This window comes from Anser anser, assembly GCF_964211835.1.
Source record: "Anser anser genome assembly, chromosome: 1".
Lineage (NCBI taxonomy): Eukaryota > Metazoa > Chordata > Aves > Anseriformes > Anatidae > Anser > Anser anser.
Window position 1 is genome coordinate 65,601,421 of NC_139720.1, and position 22,845 is coordinate 65,624,265.

General features: G+C 35.5%; 1 protein-coding gene across 17 annotated transcripts in view; it reads left to right on the plus strand.

Annotated features, from left to right (window-relative positions):
* ERC1 (ELKS/RAB6-interacting/CAST family member 1) overlaps positions 1 to 22,845 on the plus strand; it is a 308,495-nt gene that overhangs the window by 79,816 nt on the left and 205,834 nt on the right. For 9 of the 17 annotated variants that reach the window (XR_014578009.1, XR_014578010.1, XM_083819803.1 and 6 more), the window contains 5 exons: positions 1,303 to 1,377; positions 3,267 to 3,422; positions 5,200 to 5,292; positions 8,318 to 8,485; positions 16,825 to 16,992. Coding sequence is in view for 13 of the 17 variants with exons in the window: in XM_083819803.1 (XP_083675929.1) it covers positions 1,303 to 1,377; positions 3,267 to 3,422; positions 5,200 to 5,292; positions 8,318 to 8,485; positions 16,825 to 16,992 (660 nt within the window). In the remaining 4 variants the exon portion in view is untranslated. The remainder of the gene's footprint in view (positions 1 to 1,302; positions 1,378 to 3,266; positions 3,423 to 5,199; positions 5,293 to 8,317; positions 8,486 to 16,824; positions 16,993 to 22,845) is intronic. The other 8 variants (XR_014578011.1, XR_014578012.1, XM_083819811.1 and 5 more) reach the window with 2 other exon arrangements.

Below are 22,845 nucleotides of genomic sequence, written 5' to 3' on the forward strand. Positions count from 1 at the left end.
TTCATTTCAACCAAATTGATAGTAAATGCATTTAAGAGTTCACCAAAGACTACAGAACTGCCATTGCAGAGCAGTAAAGTATCTGGATGCTTCTCCAATGATATGCTGTTTGATGAATACATGAATAGAGTTACCGTGTCCACTCTGGAAACTTAAAAGTTAGGTAATGTTTTCAGTGTTTTTAAAACACTATACAACTCTAATTTTCTCATTCAAGTAATTGATCATATGGAGCAAGTTGCATGTATGACTACCGTATAAAATGTTCTCTTCCTTCACCATCTGTATTGAAAATACAAGTTTGTAGATGGCTTTTTGGATTTGTCTTCTAGGGCCTTGAGGGGAATGGGTGGCTAAACTATGCGTGTGTACTCAGATTGTTAGGTTAACTGATATTGCAGTTCATAACTTTGATGCCGTTGGGCACCAAAGTACTTTCATGTCATATAATATGAACATCCTAAATGTATTCACATGCCTACATTTAATATTAATGTTTGTTGTAAGGACAATATTATTTTAACACAAATAATTAAAAAGTGGAATATGTATTCTCTCTGGAAATACTCTCGTATTTCCATTTGTTGGTTTGAAACATCTGCCTACTTATATACGGGAGAACAAGCTATTTCTGCTTTCTGTCATTTTATTTCATACAGAGCTCTCTGAAGCATACTGGTTCTGTGAATTCGTATCAACAGAAATATCACGTGGACATTTGTATCCTCCTGTTTGCAAACTCCAATCTTTAGAGCAATGTCATAGCCAGTCATGTACTTTTGGCTGCATTCTAGCCCCAGTGGAGAAAGATTTTCATCCTACATCATTAAGCATTGCTACTCTGGAGTAAAAAATTTGAAAAAGGCTTATCAACACAGCTGCATCCTATAGCTTGTTGAAACAGAAACCACAGCATTATTGTTTTCAGTAAGCATCTAGTCAAATAAATGCTGTAGATGCTTGCATATGAAAATAGTATCCATTTAGATTAGCTTGCCAGGTAGATCATAGTTTTCTTTTAGTGGATTCATCTGCCATTTTAGCAGTTTATTTTGAGTAAGTACATGGTAAGTACTGTTGTGCCTTTTCAACTGAGACGGTGATTCTGTTGAATGAACATTTGAGTATCCTTTCTTTCATATGAGACATCATAAAACAAAATAAAGGAACTGGTAACATCAGAAAGCAGTGTTGAATTATGCTATGAATTAGAAAGAGAAGGCTGTAGTAATTTTGTTTGTATTTGATAAATGGGTCAAAATGCCTTTAGGCTAATTCTTGCTTTGTTTTCTGCTGACACAGGAGATACATCGACGATTTGAAAATGCTCCTGACTCAGCCAAGACAAAGGCTCTGCAAACTGTTATTGAGATGAAGGTAAATAGTCATATGTAGCCAGTAGGAGAGCATATGCTTGGTAAAACAGGTTTTCATAGGAAAAGCGACTGTATCAAATACCATACTATTTTGTAAGTCTTCTTACAGAATTTAATTTAAGAATTTAATTTAAAAGAAATATATTTATTTTTTATTTTATTATTTCATTATTTTATTTTATATTACTGATAAAGGAAGACACACAACTGCTTCATGACACAATGAAAACTGCTTACTGCCTGCCTACAACAGCATATAGAGATTTCTTTCAGTTAACTAAGAGTCCATTGTATTGCAAAGATTAGTGTGGTGTATTACTGGTTCTTTGTGATGATGTGGTTTACTTTTTTTATTACACTATCAACCCTTGAAATGTCATTGCTTCGCCTTCCATGTGTCAACAACATTAGCAATTTGCAACCTTAAAATCCACTTAAAGAATGGGTCATACAGCTAGAAAGGTGCCTGTATGCCATCTTAAATGCAGCTTTTCTGGATGAATTTTCCTCTCTTTCTCCCTCCTTCTTTGTCCGAACCTTATTATTTTGGTTTCCTTCCTTTTTTCCCTTCCAACTCAGTCCATTCCATCTCAGTGTTTTCTGTAGTCATTTCCCATCTTTGTGCTTTCAAAGCCTTTCTTTTACTGTCATTCTTTTATTAGTCTTTTTTATGGTTCATAGCATTGAGAACTAATTTACCATCTGGTAACAATAAGCAGTCTTATTATCAAAAGAGAAACACAGGTATTTCTTGGAAATTATATGAGGGCTGAAATTAAGATACTGTTATAAATTACAATGGAGAACTTTACCTTGATACCTCTGTAATTTTTTGTAGCAAAAGTCTGCTTTCCCAATTTTAACTTGAGCATCAAAAATTAAGCAGGGAATCAGACTACATCTTCAAAATGGTCCTTTAGAACAATCTTATCTTATGAATAAAAAAATATATATGAAGGTCTTTTAAGCTTTTATTCAGCTGTGCTTTGATTATCACACACACAAAAAATGAAGGATTGGTCTATATAAGAATGGAGGGTAGTTTGAAATCTTGTATTTCAGGAAAGACAAAATATTTTGAAGACACTGAGTTTAAAAAAAAAGGCTACTCTCATGGATTGCATTTCATCAAGGCATATGCATGTAATAGAAAATGTGCATGCAACTCTGTGTGCTGTATGAATTCGGTTTTGCTGTTCCTAATGTGTAAGACTTCTAAAGAAACAGTAAATCAAGTAAACTGAAAACCTCTGTTCATTCTGTAGAACCATGAAGATAATGGTAGATAGGCTTTCTCATTGTTCCAGATGTATATGTTTGAACGATGGAAATATTTTATATGTTTTGTGTATGAATCAGAATGCATGAACATCCTTTACTGCTTTATATTACACAAAAAAAGATTGTTGCACCTCTTCCTTGCTTACGGTGCTTTTTATATTCTCCATTTGTGACCCGGCGCAAATTACTATTAACACAAACCTTTTGTTTTTCTTCTCTCTCTCTCTCTCTCTTACCCCATTCTTGCAGCCATGTTACGCTGCTCATTGAATTAGAATTAAATTTCTGTTTTATGCTGGCTTAGCATTACAAGGCAACCTTTTTTCATAGTCCTTTATTTATTTTATGTATAGTGTGTCCAAGCCCCTAGCCATGTTTCCTCTCAGTACGAAATCCTTGTTTGCCTTGAAAGGTATAAAAAAAATTGAAAAATGAGTATTTGAGCACTCAGGCAGATGCTATGCAAGGAAGTATAGATTTGTTTCTGTAAAAACTTGGGGACAAGATTTCAAGGGTGGGTACATGTCCAACAAATTATTTCATATTTTACTTTTAAGATATATTACCAAATCATCTAGCTGTATGTCATTATCTGTCTCTTCTTTTCAGGATTCAAAAATTTCTTCCATGGAGCGTGGCCTCCGGGATTTGGAAGAAGAGATTCAGATGTTGAAGTCAAACGGAGCTCTGAGTACAGAGGAGCGTGAAGAGGAAATGAAGCAAATGGAGGTGTACCGTAGTCATTCCAAATTCATGAAAAATAAGGTATTGAGAAAACAGTGACGTTAGTAAGATAAAATGAGCCTTAAGAAACAGATAGAATAATTCTTAGCTAAGGAAAGTACCTGTGATCAGGGTTCCCATTCAAGTGCTGGCAAATAGAGTTTATTTGTATGTTGTCCTAAGCCAATAAAATACCTTTAAAATAATTAAGAGAATTTTAAAGACAAATTTCAAAATAGCATTATGACAGTTCTTTTATTTCAAAAGTATTTTGTGGTTATCTTTAGACCATTGATAATCCATTATAGTTTCAGGTTTTATTTTGTCTATAGGCTTCTCAAATGTAGTCTATTGAGAGAAAAAAAAAAAGGGTGTTTCTTTTTGTGACCTGTTGAATAAATTATGTTTTATTATGTAAAAAGGCTAAAAAGAACATGAACTGTCAGTATAACAGCTTTCCATAACGCTCTTCTTCTAGTAGTGGAGTCAGAATATGAGTAGATTCTACAACAGTCGTCATGCCACTATTAATTTATGCACTTGGGAATATTTGTGTCTCAGGACAAATACAACAGTGAGATATGTTGGTCCTCAGACATAAAGATGAACACTGCAATGTTAGTGTATAGCCAAAATTGTACTATAGACAAATATCAATTGCTTCTTTGCTTCTCTCAAAGAAGTGTTTCTCAGTCTTCTAGGTAGGGAACCCTAACGTCTTCTAATAAAGATTCAGTCTCCCTTGCACGGTAAATTTAGGTTTATTGTCAGCAGTCCTGCTTTTCTTAGTAACTTGTGCATACTCCTTAAAAGCAGTGCACAAATCTCTGGAACAGAGGTTGAAAATTGCTAGGTCCTGAACAGTTCTAACCTACTGCATTTATCGTGCTTTAAGTTACTTGTCTTATATAAAGAATGCTGGAGAAAGTTTCTTGGAAAATTATTACTTGCCCTAAAGAAGAAACATATAGTAAGTATATGTTTCTTCCAGTTCCCTCACATCAGCTCACTGATTTACCTCAAGATAACCACATCTATTCTTTTATACTTTCCTCCTTTATCCTACTGTTTTGCTTCTAGGAACTGAAGGATACCCCCTTCCAAATTAGGAATGGAGGTGACGCTTTTCTTCTTTCTATCCTTTTTTTAAATTTCCTTATTCTTTTTCATTTCTTTATTCTTTCCTTCCTTTCTTCTTCCCTTATTAGCAACACTTTTATTTTTCCTTCTCTCTGTGTTCTTACAGATCTGTCTGTTCAGCTACTTGATTAATTTCTGGGTCTATTCTGTTTACTGTGTCTGCTCATTACTTTTCCTGCAGAAAATTTGTTCCCTTTTGGTAACTATTCACTCATGAGTCATAACCAGCTCCATTCTTTATATCTTGCTATCCTGCTCTGTTTTTTAAATGCACAAAATTGTTCAGGTTTTCTTTCAATATTGTATTGTATAGTCATCTGTGGCTGTATCTTGATAATTAACTTTTTTTTTCTTTACTGCAAAACCTCCCTTTTCCTGTCCTGATTTCCTGATGAATTCCAGTTTCAAAACTGTTGGGTGAAGTGCCCTATATTTGACATATATAACCATAACTATACATCTTTGTTTCATAACCAAATATTTGTCTGGCAGCCTATGTGAAATCACAGAGACATAAAACTTCTGTTTTGAGAAGACTTAATGAAGAATAGATGAGAAAATGAGTGACCAATGTTGATCCTTCTGTTCAGTTCTTTGTCACTTTTAGTTACTTGTTTGAAACAGGCTAACTAGAAGATGGCAAATAATAAATATTTAAAGCATAACAATGTCGTGACAGGTAGAGCAACTGAAGGAAGAGCTAAGTGCCAAAGAGGTTCAAGGGGAGGACCTGAAAAAAAGAGTGGCTGGTCTCCAGGCCGAGGTCTCTGCCGTAAGATTTATTTTTTGTGTGCAGTGGCCATGCACTGGGGCTTTCTAGCTCTCTTGCTTTCGGGGTAACTTTTCTTCTCTTACCTTCTTTACAACTTTATATAACCATAGAACTAACAGCCTGCTCAGCCCTGTAGCTGCATTTTATTCACGTGGTTTTGGTGTCCATAACATCACTTTTCAACTGAACATTTATATTAGTTCTATTGCTTGTTTTTTAATGGTATAATTCATTTAATCAGTAAGTTATTTTTCTCTATTGAAACAGATTTTCAAAAGCATTCAGCACCCGTTCTGGGGCCAGACTTTCAAAGAGATTTGCTTTCCCTCGTGGAATAAAAATAATTTATAACTTTTCAAAATCATGTGCTGAACCCTCTTAACATTCTTTCACAATAAAATGGCAGAAATTGGATGCTGAACACTTTTTAAAACTGATTTTTTTCATATTAGCAGCATGAACTTAGGCTCTTCCTTTGCTGTGAAGGTAGTGCATTTGCTGAGTGTTCATAGTGTCCCATCAAGGAGATGGGAAAACCCATTACTACTTTAACTTCCTTTGCACTGCATTCTTCCAAAAGATCTTTAATGCATTTGCAGTGTGGGCTTACTTCTCCGAAACAGGGATTTCTAAATATAATTACCTTGGGGTGCTACTTCAGAACTTTAATGTAAATGAATGTGGTTCTGTTCAGATGAGAACAATTCATCAAAACACAAGTATTTAGGGTAAGCATCTCTTCTAAGATGGCCTACCCCAAAGAGAATTTCTTTTAAAAAAGAAAGACCAAGCTGGGTTGAGAAAGGTTTGCTATATTTCTCGCTATCTAGTAATTGAAAAGTTCATGTCATTTGAAGTTTTTAAGGAGACTTTTTTGTTTAGATACTGCAGGAAACATAACAAGTAGTAAATAGTTTGTATTGTTCCAGTTATTCTGCTGTGCCTAGCTCCACTGTGCCACTGGTTGTATTGGTCAGTAGCTGACAGCAGAAGTAGTGCCGGTAGCATCAATACTTTTGTATCCTCTTGTTTAAATGGATGGTGAAATCATTCTGTGGACATGTTTGCTTTTAGTAAAAGTATAAAAAACAATCAAGTAATGTCTGAATTAAACAAACAATCAACTATCTAATAGTTCTCTAAACTAAATTCTTTATATTCCTTCACATAATTCCATCTTAAAGACAGAGTTTATGGGGTTGCTTTTTGATTTTTGTCCTTTTTTTTTTTTTCTTTTTAAAGAGATACATGTCCTTCTTCTGCCTCTCCCCTTCTTCCATGTGCCATTTCATACTGGAATACAGGAGTCCTTGATGAAATCTTTTGTTGCTATTTTATTACTCTTTGTTAAGGAATTGTCCATTATTGAAACAGTGTTGTCAAGATAAATTCACATTTACCCAAGCCTTTCAGTAATTTCTAGTAGTACTTGCATTTATTTTGATTTAAAATACAATTTATATCTATTTATTTTTGTTCTTGACACATTCCCAAAAATGGAAGATGACCTGGACAATTCTTTTAGTCTGTGATGTCCTTTAATTTTTGTTTTAAAGCATTGAAAATTAATACTTTTGAGGTGGATGTTTGTTTTTTTTTAGTATCACAAAATTTTCAAGTTAAAAAAGGCAAAACTGTTTAGTTTTTAGAGAGATGCCCATCTCTACTGTATAACATGCAAGAGTAACACATTCATATTTTATTCCGAGATGTATCAGACACAAACCAGAAAGTTGGTTATAAACTTGGACAAAGTCTACCTTCAGAGTTCCATATCCTCTTGAATTAAAAACACATACTCTTTCTCCAAGTTTACATCAAAATTGCCATGAATGATGATTGTGCTTAAAATGAGATTTCATCTCATCTTAGTGCTTTACTGTTAAAATTTCATACTGTTTATATTTTTAAATGATAATCCAACCTACATGTGTTAAAATAAATATAAATTTCCATACTGATTTAATTCACTAAATTAAATGTAGGAAACTGCTCTCAGCAATGTGTGGTTTCGAAAATGGTTTTAACAGAATCACAGAATAGTTTGGGTTGGAAGGTTCCCAGAAGATCATCCCCCTTTGCCATGGGCAGGGATACCTTCCTGCCCAAAGGCCCATCCAGCCTGGCCTTGAGCACCTCCAGGAATGGGGCAGCCACAGCTTCTCTGGGCAGCCTGTGCCAGTGCCTCACCACCCTGATAAGGAAGAATTTCTTCCCAATATCTAATCTAAACCTTCCCTCTCTAGCTTTAAAATTGTCACTGCAGGCCCTAGTTAAAAATCTCCCTACATCTTTCTTATAGTATTGAAAGGCTGCAGTGAGGTCTCCCTGGAGCCTTCCCTTCTCCAGGCTAAACAGCCCAGGCTCTCAGCATTTGTTCATAGAAGAGGTGCTCCAGCCCTCTGATCGTTTTTATGTTGTTTTGAAGTATATCTGCATCTGCTTTAAGCATCTTTCCTAAATTTAAAGGTTTTTCTTAGAAGAGTGAAATCCTAGTTTCCTAAAGAGTGGGAAAAATAAAGGTATCTTTACATACCTTGTAAACATGAGGCTGGATTGATGGATGGACAGAGAGGATAGAAAAGCTCAATGGTTTGACATTTGAAAGCAAATGTCATGCTTCTAAAGAGAAACCTGTAGCTATCTCATCTTTTCTGATGCTACAGAATGAGGGTACATTGCTGTTACAGTTTTGCTTCATCTTCATTAAAATCTTATCCCTGCTAAGTAACTGGTTTTGGTCAGGCCTTTGAAAGATGGCTAAGAATAGATTGACTCTGTTAAAAAAGAACATCTCTTAAAAAAACGTTATTGCTCTCCTCTCTTTCTCCTTGTACCATCTGCTCATGACACAAATTTTTGCTGGCTCTCCATTCAAGATAACTGAAGGCTTTAAAATTATTTGAGACAAGTTTAGGGTATAATACTGTTTGTTGTTACTTATGTGAATTTATCACTATTTTTGAAGCAATGATACAAATTGATCATTATTTTTTACTTTACCCATCTTTTCTTTCTTTTTCAGATCGGTCAGGTAAAACAGGAGCTGTCACGCAAAGACACAGAGCTGCTAGCCTTGCAGACAAAGCTGGAGACCCTCACAAATCAGTTCTCTGACAGCAAGCAGCATATTGAAGTCCTGAAAGAGTCTCTGACAGCTAAAGAGCAAAGAGCTGCCATTCTGCAAACAGAGGTAAAATGGGCAGTTCTGTACTTTATGACTTTCTACAGATCAAGAGATAAAGAGCATTATTTCTCTTCCTCTTGCTTAGGTTATACAATTCCATAATGATGCAATACTACTTGTTTTGAGCACATTGTTTCTTTGCTTACATGCTTGGGTTCTCTTGGCCAGGGCTTTGATGGTAAAGAAAGTATGTGTAAGTGAACATATGTACCTGTGGATGAATGTATGCTTGTACAATATGCTCCTCTAACATATAGTTAATAATTTTTCCAAGGCACAGCTAAAGTGGAAGTTGCAATGCCTGAGCTAGGGGGATTTATTTTCAGTGATCTCGTAGCTAAAAGAGATCAAAGAAAGGAAGTATACAACTTCCTGTGGCTTTACTACTACTATCAACATGTACGGGAACTCTTGCATGTGAACCTGTGCTTATACCTGAAATACGGGCTTTCATGATTTACGAAGCATATTCAAAGACAAAGGAATAATATTTTCAAAACTGATAACAAATTCTTAATAAATTCCCATATTGTGTAAGATGACTGCATGTTTAAATATCAAATGAGCAATAAGTATAATATATACACTACTGGGCATTCTTGAAAAACAAGCATGACATGTTGAGTGAAGACAACATTTCGATCCACTGGCATGGAAAATTGTAGTGATAGGAGAAGTCCAAAAGATGGCGGTCATGCATCAAAAAATCTTTGGGTTGTTACTGCTAAAATAGCAAAAAGCTAAGAGCTGTGAAATAGGCATGCAGAAATTTTGTGGCTAATGGTGGCAGAAAGATTTTGTAATACAAGAGTGTGAGAGAATTTATTTGAACTTTTTACCCTCATGTAGCTTTCCTTTAGCCACATTCAGTAACTCTATGGATGCTCATGGCCTTAGCTGTCTGCAGAAATCAAGTTACGCAGCAAATGTCCTTTGATGTTCTAAGATGGCTTTTCTGATTGTTCTCAGGTTTATGTAAGAGCAGAAATAGTAATTCCTTTAACACAGTAGTGTTGTAGATATGACAGTGAAAGTTGTAAGTTACATCTATAAAGTCATAACAAAAGCATCTATAAAAGTCATAACATAACATCAATAAGCGATGCAAGTCTTACAGGAAAGAGAATATCTTCAGGTATTAAATTTAACTGACATAAGGAAAGAAATGCAAAGAGACCCCACAAAGATCATCTCCAGGTCAAACAGGCAGCAATTTTAAATTTTAAGCACAAGTCGAAAATGAAGGTCTGTGTTTAAACTTGACTTTATTAACAGACAACTTGACATGGGTAAATAACTTGGATTGACTGAGGAGATAGCAGATGGAGAGCTGTTAAGATTCTCTGGAACAAAAAGAGAAAAGTATGCACTCAAAACCTTTTCTGGTTTATTTTTTTTGAACTGGGCCTGTTCAGCCTGGAGAAGAGGAGGCTGAGGGGGGACCTCGTTGTGGTCTACAGCTTCCTCGCGAAGGGGAGTGGAGAGGCAGGTGACCTATTCACTGTAAACACCAGTGATAGGACCCGCGGGAATGGTGTTAAGCTGAGGCAGGGGAAGTTTAGGCTGGACGTCAGGAAGAGGTTCTTCACCGAGGGGGTGGTTGCACACTGGAACAGGCTCCGCAGGGAAAGTCAGGCTCCCCAGGGAAGCAGTCACTGCACCGAGCCTGTCTGAATTTAAGAAGACATTGGACTGTGCACTTACTCACATGGTCTAAACTTTGGGCAGACCTGTGCAGTGCCAAGAGTTGGACTAGATGATCCGTATGGGTCCCTTCCAACTCAGGATATTCTATGATTCTATTATTCTATGATTTTTTAAGTGTATTAAATAAAAAACAATGACAACAACATCAAACCTTTCCTTCCTAGTTTCCTGTTGGCAATAGAAATAGAGTGAGTTAATTTAAATGACCATTTTAGTCGTGGTTTAATTCTACAAGCTAGAAACCTTAATTTTGCATTTGTTTTTGTTTTATTTTATATTGATACTTTTAGATTATTACTTGCAACTAGGTTCATTGGTATTTGTTGGTATAACTGTGAAAATGTGTTAGTTTACAATCATAAAATTCTTTTTAAATTTCTTCATTTTTTTTGCTAGTCAGGAACGTACCCTAGATTTGTATATGTTTATTTAGGAAAAAAATAAATACAAAAAGAATAGAAATTACCTTTCAAAATATTATTGAAAGTAGATATTAGGTAAGCAAACAATTAAAAAATACAAATAGTAGGTTTTGATCCATTATAATGTTTGAAAGTATTACAAATAAATCACTGAGTATTGTGGCAAACTTGCAAAGCTAGAAAAACATTTAACTTCTTCCTTCTATATAGTAAAGAGCACTACTTTTCTGCTCATGACATGAAGTTCCCACAAGAATTAACTTTTAACAAGTTAAAAGGCTTTGGTAGATTTTATCGAAGTTCATGTCTTAACATTTATTGTCATTATTTCAGCTATTACGGGAGGTAAATGTATTTCTTCAACTAAAATGTGCATAATTTAACTTATTTAAAAACAAAAAGACGTTTTTATATACCCTTGATAGACACTCATGATAGTTATTCAAAATATTTTGATGTTATTTTAGCTGAAGGCCACAGTAGTTTGTTGTTTGGTTTTTTTTCTTTTTTCTGTAGAAAATCCTTATGTTCTAGTCTCTAATTTGCTATATTACTATGTAATCGCTGATAATGTCTATTCATCACTGGTTTCTTCCAAATGGGTTTCTCATATAGCACTAGAATGCAAAACCAAATCTCACTTTCTCTGAAACATGAGAACACCTTTAATAATAAAAAGTGCCTGAAAAGAGAGTCTTTCTGCTCTCTGCTTTTAGGTTATTCACATACTTTGCTTCCAGATACCATAACTGAAACTTAACTGAAATAACTGCACTAACAGTGACGGATGATTTTCTATCTGTCTTCCTGTCCTTGTCTTTCAGTAAGCAGATGCTGTGGAATTAAAACATTAACAGTAGTGTTTTAGAATGATGCCTCTATGACAGACGTAAATGGATTATGGAGTTGTGAATGATATCACTTCTCTAGAAGAGTAGTTCAAATACAGCCTAGTGTGTTTTCCATAGTAAAATGTAGCAATCTGGCATGGATTGAACACACAAAAAGTGCTGTTGATTAATCAGAGTACTCCTTTGTGTCAGAGTTAAGTTGAATATTTAGAATTATCCATTTATGTTCATGAGAATTTTTATGTAATTTCAAGATATTTATACTTTTTGAAAGATAATCACATCTTTTTCATCCTTGCTGATGTATCTGACAAAAAGCTCGACAATTAAATCATCATGCACATTACCTTTCTTCTGTTTTCAGGAGTGATCCCCTCAAGCATAAGATTGAAACGCATTGATAAAGTACACTGTTGAGATGTTTGTTGCATCCTGTGATGCAACTGTTTCTGAAAGTGTATCTTTCTATAAAATAATTTTCACTAGCAGCAGGGTAGGAGCATGAGATCCTGCTTGGCCTCACTGAGTTGTTGACAGCAGCAGTCAGTGTTAAAATATCTCTAGACCTTCTCTTTAGACACCTAGAGGAAATTAGGAGGATGAGGAGAGGTACATTCTCTGCCATATATTGGCAGAAATACTTACAGGGAAGAGATATTTTAAGGTTGTATTTAAGTAAACATTTTGAGGGAAAAGAGCATACCTTCATGAGCCTTTGCCAGTTAGTCTTCTATTAAAGAAAACTGCAGATAGATGAGGAAAAGATGTTAGTAAAATGTCTCAAAAATGCATCTGACACCTGCCATTGCTAGAACTACAAAGAACAGTGTCCTATTTTGTGGTGTGTTTATCTTGAGGGCTATTGGGTGGAGAGGATATTGTGGTTAACTCTTCATTTTCTGAAGGAGCCTTTAAAAATAGCTCTAAAAGTGTACAATCCTTTTCTAAATAAAACAAAAAGTAAGTATTTATTTTGGATTTTTTTCCATGTAAAGTTAGTATTATGTCCCAGTGAGCCCTTTAGCTTAGTTCATTGCTGGCAGGTATGTGACTTCAATGGGAAGTTAGATTAATCAGTGAGAACTTTCCATTTATATACTGCCCATGCTGGCATGGTACTGTGCTTGGTCTATTCCAGATGGTAAATTCAGATTTATATTCAATAGAAAAATGAATTCAGTCCTCAGGACATACGTTATTTGCTCTGAATGTCTTAATAGAATGCAGAATTCTCTGCAGTTCTTACTTTACTGGGGCTTTTACTGGCATTTTGGAATTATAGTAGTAGACTCTCCCAAACCAGAGGCATTTAGAGAGTGGATCACATTTAATGAGGTGTGTGTGAATGGGAGCTGGGTGTCTCCAGCAAGACTTGTTAGCACAGGCCCCATTAAGACCTGTGCAGACACCTGCAAACTTTCTCAGTGCACAAAACTGTGTTCACCGTGTTTATTTAATACCATGTACTAGAGATTGTGGAAGAAGAGTTGGAACTGTTTTCTGACCTGAGCAGGCCCTGAAAATAGTAAGTACATCAGTCCTGCCTTGAGCTTAGAGGCCTAGGAAGTACCATACAGGCTCGGCCCAGTGTGTGCACCTCAGCTCTGTGAGGTACTCATGTCATCTTAGTTGCCCAGATAACTGGGAGCTGCATGTTCATAAAGAATTCACTTCTACATGCCAGAATGGATGTTGCTGCAATTGGTATAGCAAGTTGAAGAGTCAAATGTAATTTAATTATTAAGATAATCAATGTCAAAAATTGAGAATCAAGTCCTGTGAACTGCCACAGTATGCAAAATCAGTCAGTAAACATAGCTTTTAAGATTTAACTCCTGACCATGCTCTCAGGGAAACAGCTGAACTCATTTTGTGTTTACTGTCTTTCAAACAAACCAAATAGTAGAATATCACAAAAGTGATCCTTTTTAAAGTGTCATTATTCATTTCAGGTATTTGGATACTTTATATAGCATTATCCGTGGCAGCATAAAAATAACATTTTGCCTCACACACCAAGTATATTTTTATGTCTTCCTTTGTGCATTTCTCAATTATCTCTGTATTCTGAGTGCTGACATAGATAGGAGAGAATTACTTCAACATCTGCCTTATAAAGTAGCTGGCTCTTGTTAGAAGTCAGAGCAAGCTCTTAACACATTTCAGGATTGATACTCTATCTGTTTCTTTTGCTGCCAATAGTGTAGTAAGAACAACAGAGAATAAATATTTTGAATTTTGCCATTAGAAAGAAATCAGGCCTTAGATAAAATGTTTGGGAGATTCTACCTTCTGATGTGACTGAATGGAGCAGATCTTGTTCACAGATCCAAATGAATGGTTCAACCATGGTTTGATCACATGGCAGTCAGATGTGAAGAGTCACTCAGTCTCAGGAACAGAGTAAAGTGTGTTTTTTTCTAGGCATCGTTGACATCTTCACAAACCCAAGTGCAAACCACCAGCATCACAATAATAGCCTGATTGCTGGTGCATGCTAGGGATGATGGGAAAAATAAGAAAAAATATGTGGAACCTAAGTCCTGTTGTCTCAAGCTCCTTGGTTACTTCTGAAAATTTCTGTGGACTTTTGAAAATTTTGGTGATTTCCCTAAGCTATAAATTGGTTATTTGCTTCTTAAAGTTAAGACTAATTATAAAACCCAAGATTTAAAAAAAAAAAAAAAAAAAAAAAAGGGCTTAAGAATAAATTTAGTTTAAATATTATGTAATTTCTTGTGTTAATTCTGGTAAATATTGGAGTTACTAATGTTCTAGTTTTTCTTGGAAATTCAGAATTCTGCATGCTTTATATATGGCTATTAGGAAGTCATAGAGTATTGTTTACTGCTACAGGAAAATTCTGTGATTCTGTGCCTCCTAACACCGTTTTTCGTACATGCTTCTTACAAGGAAGAAATTGAAAAATCTCATGTATGGTACACAGCTGAAAAGAGGTGCCTGTCTAGGAAGGCTATTGTGTTGAAGGCAGCCAGAAATGTTCTTGTTTTACTAAAGCTTCTTGGAAAATTGGATGGTATGTGGAGGCCAAGTTAGCAAGCACGTTGTTATACGAAGAACTAGCAGTTGCCTGAGCTGTGCTGTAAGATTTTACTTGCCATGCGTAATTAAAGACATAGCAGACTATTACTGTGAAAGCAGTTGGGTTAAGTCTGGGTTAAGACAACACCATCCAGGACACAGAAGTCAGGAGAAGGGGCGTCAGCACCTCAGTAGCTGTTTGCCTAGTCGTTTCCATGTGCAGAGAAAATCTTAAGCTGACTTTGTTGAAGTTGGCATCACCTGACTCCCACAGACCTCAATTCTTGTCACTGTGGGAGGATGCCATACATAAACTGAGTTGACATGAATAAACAAGTGCAGTGTTCTGCCAGGAATAGTGTTAAGGTGATGACTGTGTATCCTGCCAGCCTTTGAAAATATTCCTGAGTGTTTTCTGTGGTTTCCTAGGCAGGGACCTCACACAAATAAAACCAGGAATGCAATTTACCCCAAACCATAAGCTAATATAGAGTTCAAAGAGGATAATCAATCAGAAAATGGAAAGCTTTCTGTGGATAAATTTCTGTTTGCAGATGTTCTGTGTTCATGTAATACTTTGCTGTAGACATCTGGAGTGTCTCAAATATTTTGTAACACAAATGTTGAGGGTATGTAGATATGCTTGTGAGAGAGATTTTCAGTTTCCCTTCAAGTACGAATGAAAATGACAATTAGTTTTACTATTAGGTATATGCAGAGAAGGACATACCTAATCAATTTCTGAATCTGTTTCTTAAAAGAAGGCAAAGTCTGCTCCACCTGCTAAACTTTTCATTACAAACAGTGTCAATTCCATATATCACATTTGGGTAGTACCTGTTACTGTAATATCACTACAAAATATACTCCATGCACTGCTTGCTGGGTGAGAGGTTAGGAATGTGCTTTTAATAACGTATGTGTAAGTGAGAAGGCTCCAGACATCAAGGTGGCAGCAGGACTGCAGTGCTGATTGAAAGAACAGGGCAGTTCTTTTCCCCTCTGGCAAGGACTTGTTGCTCCGTGGAAAAAGAATCAGACAAAACAACAATGGCTTTTGTGGGCGTAACATACTGTAAACATAGAGCCTTAGAGGCAACTTTTCCATTAGCAAATTGAAATAAAGTGGAGTTAGAATAACTCATTAAAACTAAATGTTGCTCAAAATGCCGTAAGCAAGTGACTACCTAAACTCTTTCCCTAGCTGGAGTTGTCCTTGTCGTCTTTTCACTTCATGTCTCCACTGTGCAGAAGGACCAAGAAATTCAGTAATCACACTGTTTACTCTGTGTGACTGATGTCCTGTAATGGCTTCAGCTAACAGGAACCAAATCTGATACTGTCAAATAAGATTAGCAGCCAAGCTGGCAGATTTGAGCTTTGTCTGAATGCTGAGTGGATAGGGGTCAGTGGGTTTCTTTTGCTATCTTGAGCAGGTTGCTGGTGTTGGATTTCGTATTCTACAATGGTGTTTGAGATTAGTCTGTGCTCTGTGGTGACCTTTTTTTTCTCATCAAATTTATATTCGGGTAGCTCTGATTCCTTCTCCCATTTCTTTTGTCTTGTGAGCTCTGTGTTTCATTTGTGCAAGAGAACTGTAGAAGGAAAAGCAAAAGCTTCTCAATGTGCAGTTTTGAAGTTTGAGGGTACCACAGAATTCTCAGAGAGTGTTTCTAAGTTTATCGAGACTCTAAGTATGTTTGTGTGTCCAAATTGCATTCACAATATCCTGTAGCATGTCATTTGTTCCATTTTGTCTTTAATACAAAGCTGCATCCTACAGAAAAAAATATATTTAAACTGCTTCATTACTATTTAAAATAAATATTCTTAGCCCTTGTGAAGTAACCCTCTTCCCATGTTTTGATCTGAAGTGGCCACACAGACCTGTGTTTTCATTACCTCCAGGCTGAGCTAATACTTTGATTAAAACCTGGAATATGAAGTGACTATTTGGTACTAATAGTAAATATTTAAATCTCTGAACATTAGTAATCTTTCAAATAAAAGGGTTGATTTTCCTATGCATGAGAGAACCTCTGCAGCTTAGAAGAAATGTATTCTTCTGGCTTCTACTTTGAGGGGGAAAAATGCCTAACTTGTATCCTGTAAGACTGAGCTATGTCTGAGGTATGGTTCGAGATACTTCAGGAAGGAACATTAATGTCATATAACTGGGGACTAAAACGTGATTTTTTCAGTGTTTTGTCTCCTATCTATTTGTAATTTGATAGCACACACTTCCTTGTGAAAGAGCAGTTTATGTTTTTTAAAGTTCTCTCCTTCATTGCTAAACAAACCATTTCTGCATGTCTGAATCTAGGTGGATGCATTACGCTTACGTCTGGAAGAGAAGGAGACTATGTTAAATAAGAAGACAAAGCAGATTCAGGAGATAGCAGAGGAGAAAGGGACACAAGCAGGAGAGATCCATGACCTGAAGGACATGTTAGAGGTGAAGGAACGCAAAGTTAACGTTCTTCAGAAGAAGGTAAGATTGTAGACATCTAAGTCAGATACCCATCTTTGACACAACCTTATTCCTAAGCTTGTCAAGACGTCTGAACTAGAATTTACATTTTGGATGTTAGTGATTCAGTCTGTTCACTTAATGAGAAGATGGTGAATGATGAATTTCAATTTAAAGTTTTGAAGAAAAAAGAAAAAAATTCAAAGCAAATGTTCCCTTTCAGTGGGTGCAGGTGCTGCTTCTGGTTCCACTGCACTGTTAAAAAATGCCTGAAGTATTTGTAGGAGGTATGTCTTATGGAAAATCAATCCTTTCACACCAACCACCTTAAAGCTGCACTGATGTGAAGCATTGGGTACAGTGTGACTGATACCAGTATGTGAATAAATGAATGAAGGGTTGTCTCAGTAGAAGCAATTAGGATTATTCCTCTGTAATTTATTGAGAAAAAATCAGAAGAATTCAGTAGGTATAACTTCCATTAGAAATGCTGTTATATCATACTTAATTCTTCTCAGGAACTTGTAGAAAAGGATAATCAGAGTTCAGACTATCCTACATAACTTTCTGGATAAGAAAATGTAGACCTAGACCTTGTCTTTGAAACTAGGGAGGTCTGGGTAAAAAGAAATGTAGATCCTGACACAGAAATTAGAGAGGTTTCCTAAAGGACTTTGAATCCTAGGGCAATGAATACATATATATATATATGTGTATATATGTGTGTGTGTATATATATATATATATGTATATGTATATTAGTTTATGGAATATTTTTTTCTTTGTTTGCATTTGTACATAAGATGTTCTTGGATCTTGTTATGTGTGTATTAGGCTCTGAATGTGCTTTTTTTTTTTTTCCTAGACCCTTTAGCAATTCTATGGAGTTCTTGTAATTTTAATAGTTCAGAATATTGATTAATTTCTCAAGCCTGGACAATGCCTTTTCTTTGAGTATGTAGCTATAAATCATGAACGTTTAGGTCATGATCAGTTCCATTACAGCAAACCTCACGTGGGAATGGAAGTTCAGCCATGGAGTTTAGCCATATATGTGTTATTAATAATTCTAGAACAGCCTTATTCCCAGTCTTCATGGTCTCGCTTTTTGACTTTTTTCATCTTTGTGGAACACTTAAAGACTTCTAATTTTTGTACTGTACTTTCTCTTTGTTTTCAAAATTGGTCATGCACACTCCAAACATTGATTGAGCAGAATGCTTAACCAAGAAGCAGGGAATCAGACATTTTTGTAAATGTTAAATGTCAGCAAGGTTATTTTACTTTCGTTTACTCTTACATTGTTGGCTTTTTTTCTTATTTGTTCTACTTAACTCGTTAGAATGATCTTTTATTGGTTCATTCTTAAGCAGTGCTGAAGGTTCTATTTTTGCTCGTTTTCTGTACTTGTACTTCTTGAAACCACTCTAACAATTATTAAGACAGTTTCATCTTGCCTCTTCATGTGGCTACCCTGTTTTTTGAGGTTTGTTTGCCGCTGCTTTCAAGTAAAAGTACTTGATCTCTCCAGATAAGAAAGTGAGGTCCCAAACTTGTAGATGTGAAGTTTTTGAGCTCTTGTTTTCCTATATAGCTCAACAAAGGACAATATTACTGTAAAAGTAATTTGAGCTGTTTTTGAAAACCTGTCTGTGAGCTTCTTAAACAAAGAAACATATACCCTGTCTATAGAAAAATATCTCTTTCCTGCTGCTAACTAGAATCACACACAGATTTGAATTTGCTTTAGCCTTCAAGTTGTTGGAATCATTTTCTTTAACATGAACTGTTAAATTGTTAGGTTTTTAAATCCAAAGATATTGTTTTCAGTATCTATCATTAGCAAACCTAGAATATTTTTATGGAGAATTCAGCTGACAATCCTTGAACCTGAGGTTTGTGATGCAATATGGAATTTATTTTTGGTTTGTATGGTCCAAGGTAAATGAGCACAAATTCAGTCCTTTAAACTTTCAACTGAATTTCTTAATTGGTTACTTCAGACCTGAAATCTAAGACTACGTTGGGAATTTCTATAGATTGTTCTTTGCACTTTCTTGCATAAAATCTGTTACTTTAAGGTGCTAGAGAAAATTTTGAAGTCTCATTTTGATCTGATACATGTGTCTCTCCTTTTTTTGACTCTACAAATAGTTATGTCAGCTCTCTGCCTGAAACTTCAGAAGCCTGTATCTCCTCTCATATGAATGTTATTCTCTTAACGAGGAAAAAAACCTCTATTTTTTTTTTTTACCTTTTTGCATTTCTTAAGTACATGTTTTTATTGAAGTGCACAGCCTCTTTTATGCTTTATATAAGCGCTTTCAGATCTTCTAGTGGCAGTTCAGAATTTTATTTACTTTTAAAAAATGTGTAGCCTTTAAACATTCACATCCATACAACAACAGTAGTTTTTTTATTTGTCCCTCTGATTATAAACTGGTAATTTCAGAAAGATCAGGTTTTTAATTGAAGATCTGGATGATCTGGTAGCAGCAGATCTTTCTACTGGCGTAGTTATCTGTTATTAAATGCTTATTTTAAGTTTACAAACATGATTTAAGTGGTATTTAGGCATTTTAACTGAACACAGTGAATGACTATGAAAGATGTGTGGTACAAAAAAGCGTTCATCTTGTATAGTGTTAAGAAATGTTTTTCTGTGGATTTCTGAAAGCAGCAGCAGCAGCATAAAACTGCTACTTGCAGTTATGAGGAAGAATGGGGTACAGGTGCTGGCATGTTGAAGGAATTTAACCAAATAAAGTATTTGATTAATAGATACTACTTAATCAGAATTTACCAACTATTTTTCCTTCAGCATATGCTCAGATTGAGGATAGTTTTGAAGTGTGTGCTCTCATGAACTAGATTTTGAACTCTAACATATTTTTAATGCTAGGTAAAAAAATTAAATTGTATCAAATACTAAAATCATAAAAATGTTCAAAGAAAAAATATTTATTGGAAAATCATAAACTTACATATCATCAATTTAGGAAAAGTTTTTTACTTTCTTTTAAGATTACATAGGTCACCTCTACTAATAATATAGGCATAGCCAAATGATGTATGGCTATGCTGGGCATTTGGACTTTTGTTCTTAATTTTTATATTTTCTGTGGCTGTTTTAGATGTGTAATCGCCTATTCTGATGATATTGACAAGAAATACTTTGGTATGGTGTCCAAAATTGCATTGTGCTAAATTTCTGCAATTTCCATTGTTGAGACAAAAATTATTTTAAATACACCCTTCAATATTGAGTCTCCGTTTGGATTCATTGACATAGGCCATTGCCTGGTTTGTTTTATGAACTGTTAGTATCATTCTAGTTTGCCACTTTTATTAATATAGTAAAGTATACTTTTTGGTCACTCTGAAATCCAGATGAAGAAAGTAATGTTTACTGGCTGATTAACGATCAAATAAAAGACACAGAAGAAGATTATGAGCAACAAAAATCTGAAAAATTAGCATGACAATGGGCATCACTACTGATACGCAGTAGGTACCAAAATACATTTTCCAGGTTGCTGAGAAAAACACGTGCTTCATATCTTCAGTTCTGGAATCTTTCTAGAACTGGAAGCTTCTACAATGGAGGTGGTTGATAGCATCTTTACTTGAAACAAGAGAAACAGTAGAAATGCTAGAAATTTGGACATTACAGAAATGGTCTTTATGTCTGAAAATTTCGTGAAAAATCTTTGCTTTTTAGAGCTTCGGGATTATTGTTTTTTAATTCATTGAAAGTAAATCTAGCATAAAATCTCATTTTCAGTTGTTAGAAACCCAAATAAGGGGAAAACATCAGAAAATGAGAAGCATTCTGAGCAAGTCTGAACCTGAAAAAGATTAAGTTGTTCTTCATTATTCTCTCTGCCACATCTGTCTGTCAGTGCTGGTAGACCAGAATGGAGAGGAGTGAGAAAAAAAAAGTCAGTGCTTTCTAATCAAAGCATTTTAGAGAAGTATCATTTGTGATAAAAGGTAAATAACAGTTACAATGAAGAAAAAAAAAATATATATATATATATATATATAAAAGCAGTGAATTGTTCACCCTTTGCTTGGTGGAGGGGCGTGTTTTGTTTTTGGGAGTGTAGCTAATACTCCCTTCATTATGCAATGCAGCTGCAGGCAAATAAAGTTCTAGTGTCTGAACATAGGGGTGTTTTTTGGCAGCTCCCTACACATAGTGTGGTAATTGACCTGTGATAAAATAGAGGAAGAACACAGATTTTTTTGTGGCTATGGTGATGTTACTTGTTTAGCCAGTATTCAGGAAGACTTCAGGTGCATTCCTCCTGCTCTTTTGAGTAAGAAGCATTGTCTTTCCCCAGAGGAAAATAAATTCTGTCTACTTTTCAAAAAGCTTAGAAATCAAAACAAATATTTATGCTTAATGATAAGAAATATTGTGTAGCAGGAGAGAAGGACTGCAAATTGAATTTATAACTCAGTTGTTTAAAATCAGTATTGGTCATAGTTACTGCAAGAACAGAGTTGGTTTAGTATTCACAACTTCTAAAGTTCAGTGTTTTTACTTTAAGGGTAATTTTGTTTCCATTCCCTCATCCATGAAGTATATTCACCTCCTCAAGCATCTCTTCTGATGCAACTCTGAAGAGACAAGAGAACATAGAGAAGGAACTACATTTTCAAACCTTAATTCAGTTTATTGTAGTTTCGTCTTCCCTGGTGTGGCCTTCACGTTGGTTATCAGATGAATGAATATATGATTTTCTAAGAACTAATAAAATGTAGGGTGGAATTTTAGATATGCCTTTCAGATTCTCTAAGATGACACTTAGTGCTTAAAAATCCTGTCTTACTAACACTTCACTTGATGACCTGTTCAAACCTGCAGTGTGTGTATGAGTTTCAGGTTTTGCTTTCTCTACAGAAAAGAACAAAGAAAGAATGTCCCATCAAAGATGTATGTTTACAGAGTGAGTAATCATATGGCCTCTCATTTAAGACTGGATAATTTTTTGCCTAGGTAATATACCTGTGGGCAAGCTTATTCTCTGCTTTTTACATGATTGAATTATGAGCATGTAAGGAGGAGCACTGTACGGTGCTCCAAGATCATATTAGATTGCTAATCAGCCCAGCTTCTGCAGGGAGGCAGAATGGAAGTATTTGATGTGTTCTCTGCTCAGACAGGATTGATAAAAATAGTTACTTTTCTTCAGGAATAATGTGTCTTAATAAGCAGGGATTGGGCGTATTTCCATAAATATTTTTCTGTCAGAAAAAGCCATTCTTCCGCTCATTTTACACTATGTCTCCATGCATGCCACTGAACTGGTTCCAAACCCAATTTAGAGATTTCAACTACCACAAAGAGGACGTAGAGTCCCCACAGGCTTGTGCCAGCTTGTTTATAAAAACTGGCAGTCGTGACCTCAAAGATGTGTCCTGGAGGGTCATGAGGGGACCTGTCCCTCCATGTCCCTGAAGGGATATCAGACCTCTGCTGCTCCTTTTTCCTTCATTCCAACCTTTCTGTTACAGGCTGGCTGGTTATCGCTGAACACAGCAAACTTCAAATGTATGGCTTTTAGAAATTTCCAAGAGGTTTAGTCCCTTTTCTTTTCAGGAACACCCTCTTAGAAGTGTTTTACCATGTGGGATGGGATTATCTTCTGTTAGGGTAATAATAACAAAAATTAGACAAGCTTTTTGTCCTTCATGTCTATCAAAGTATCACTAGATAGAATATTGTAGTAGCAGTGAAAGCAACTAAGGCAACTGGAGAGTCTTCGTTCTGTGAGTTCCAATTCAGCATAATGATCCTGTGGGTTTTCTTAATTTTCACTATTCAGGGAGATTAGTTGTTTAATTTCCACATGGGAAATGAGGATG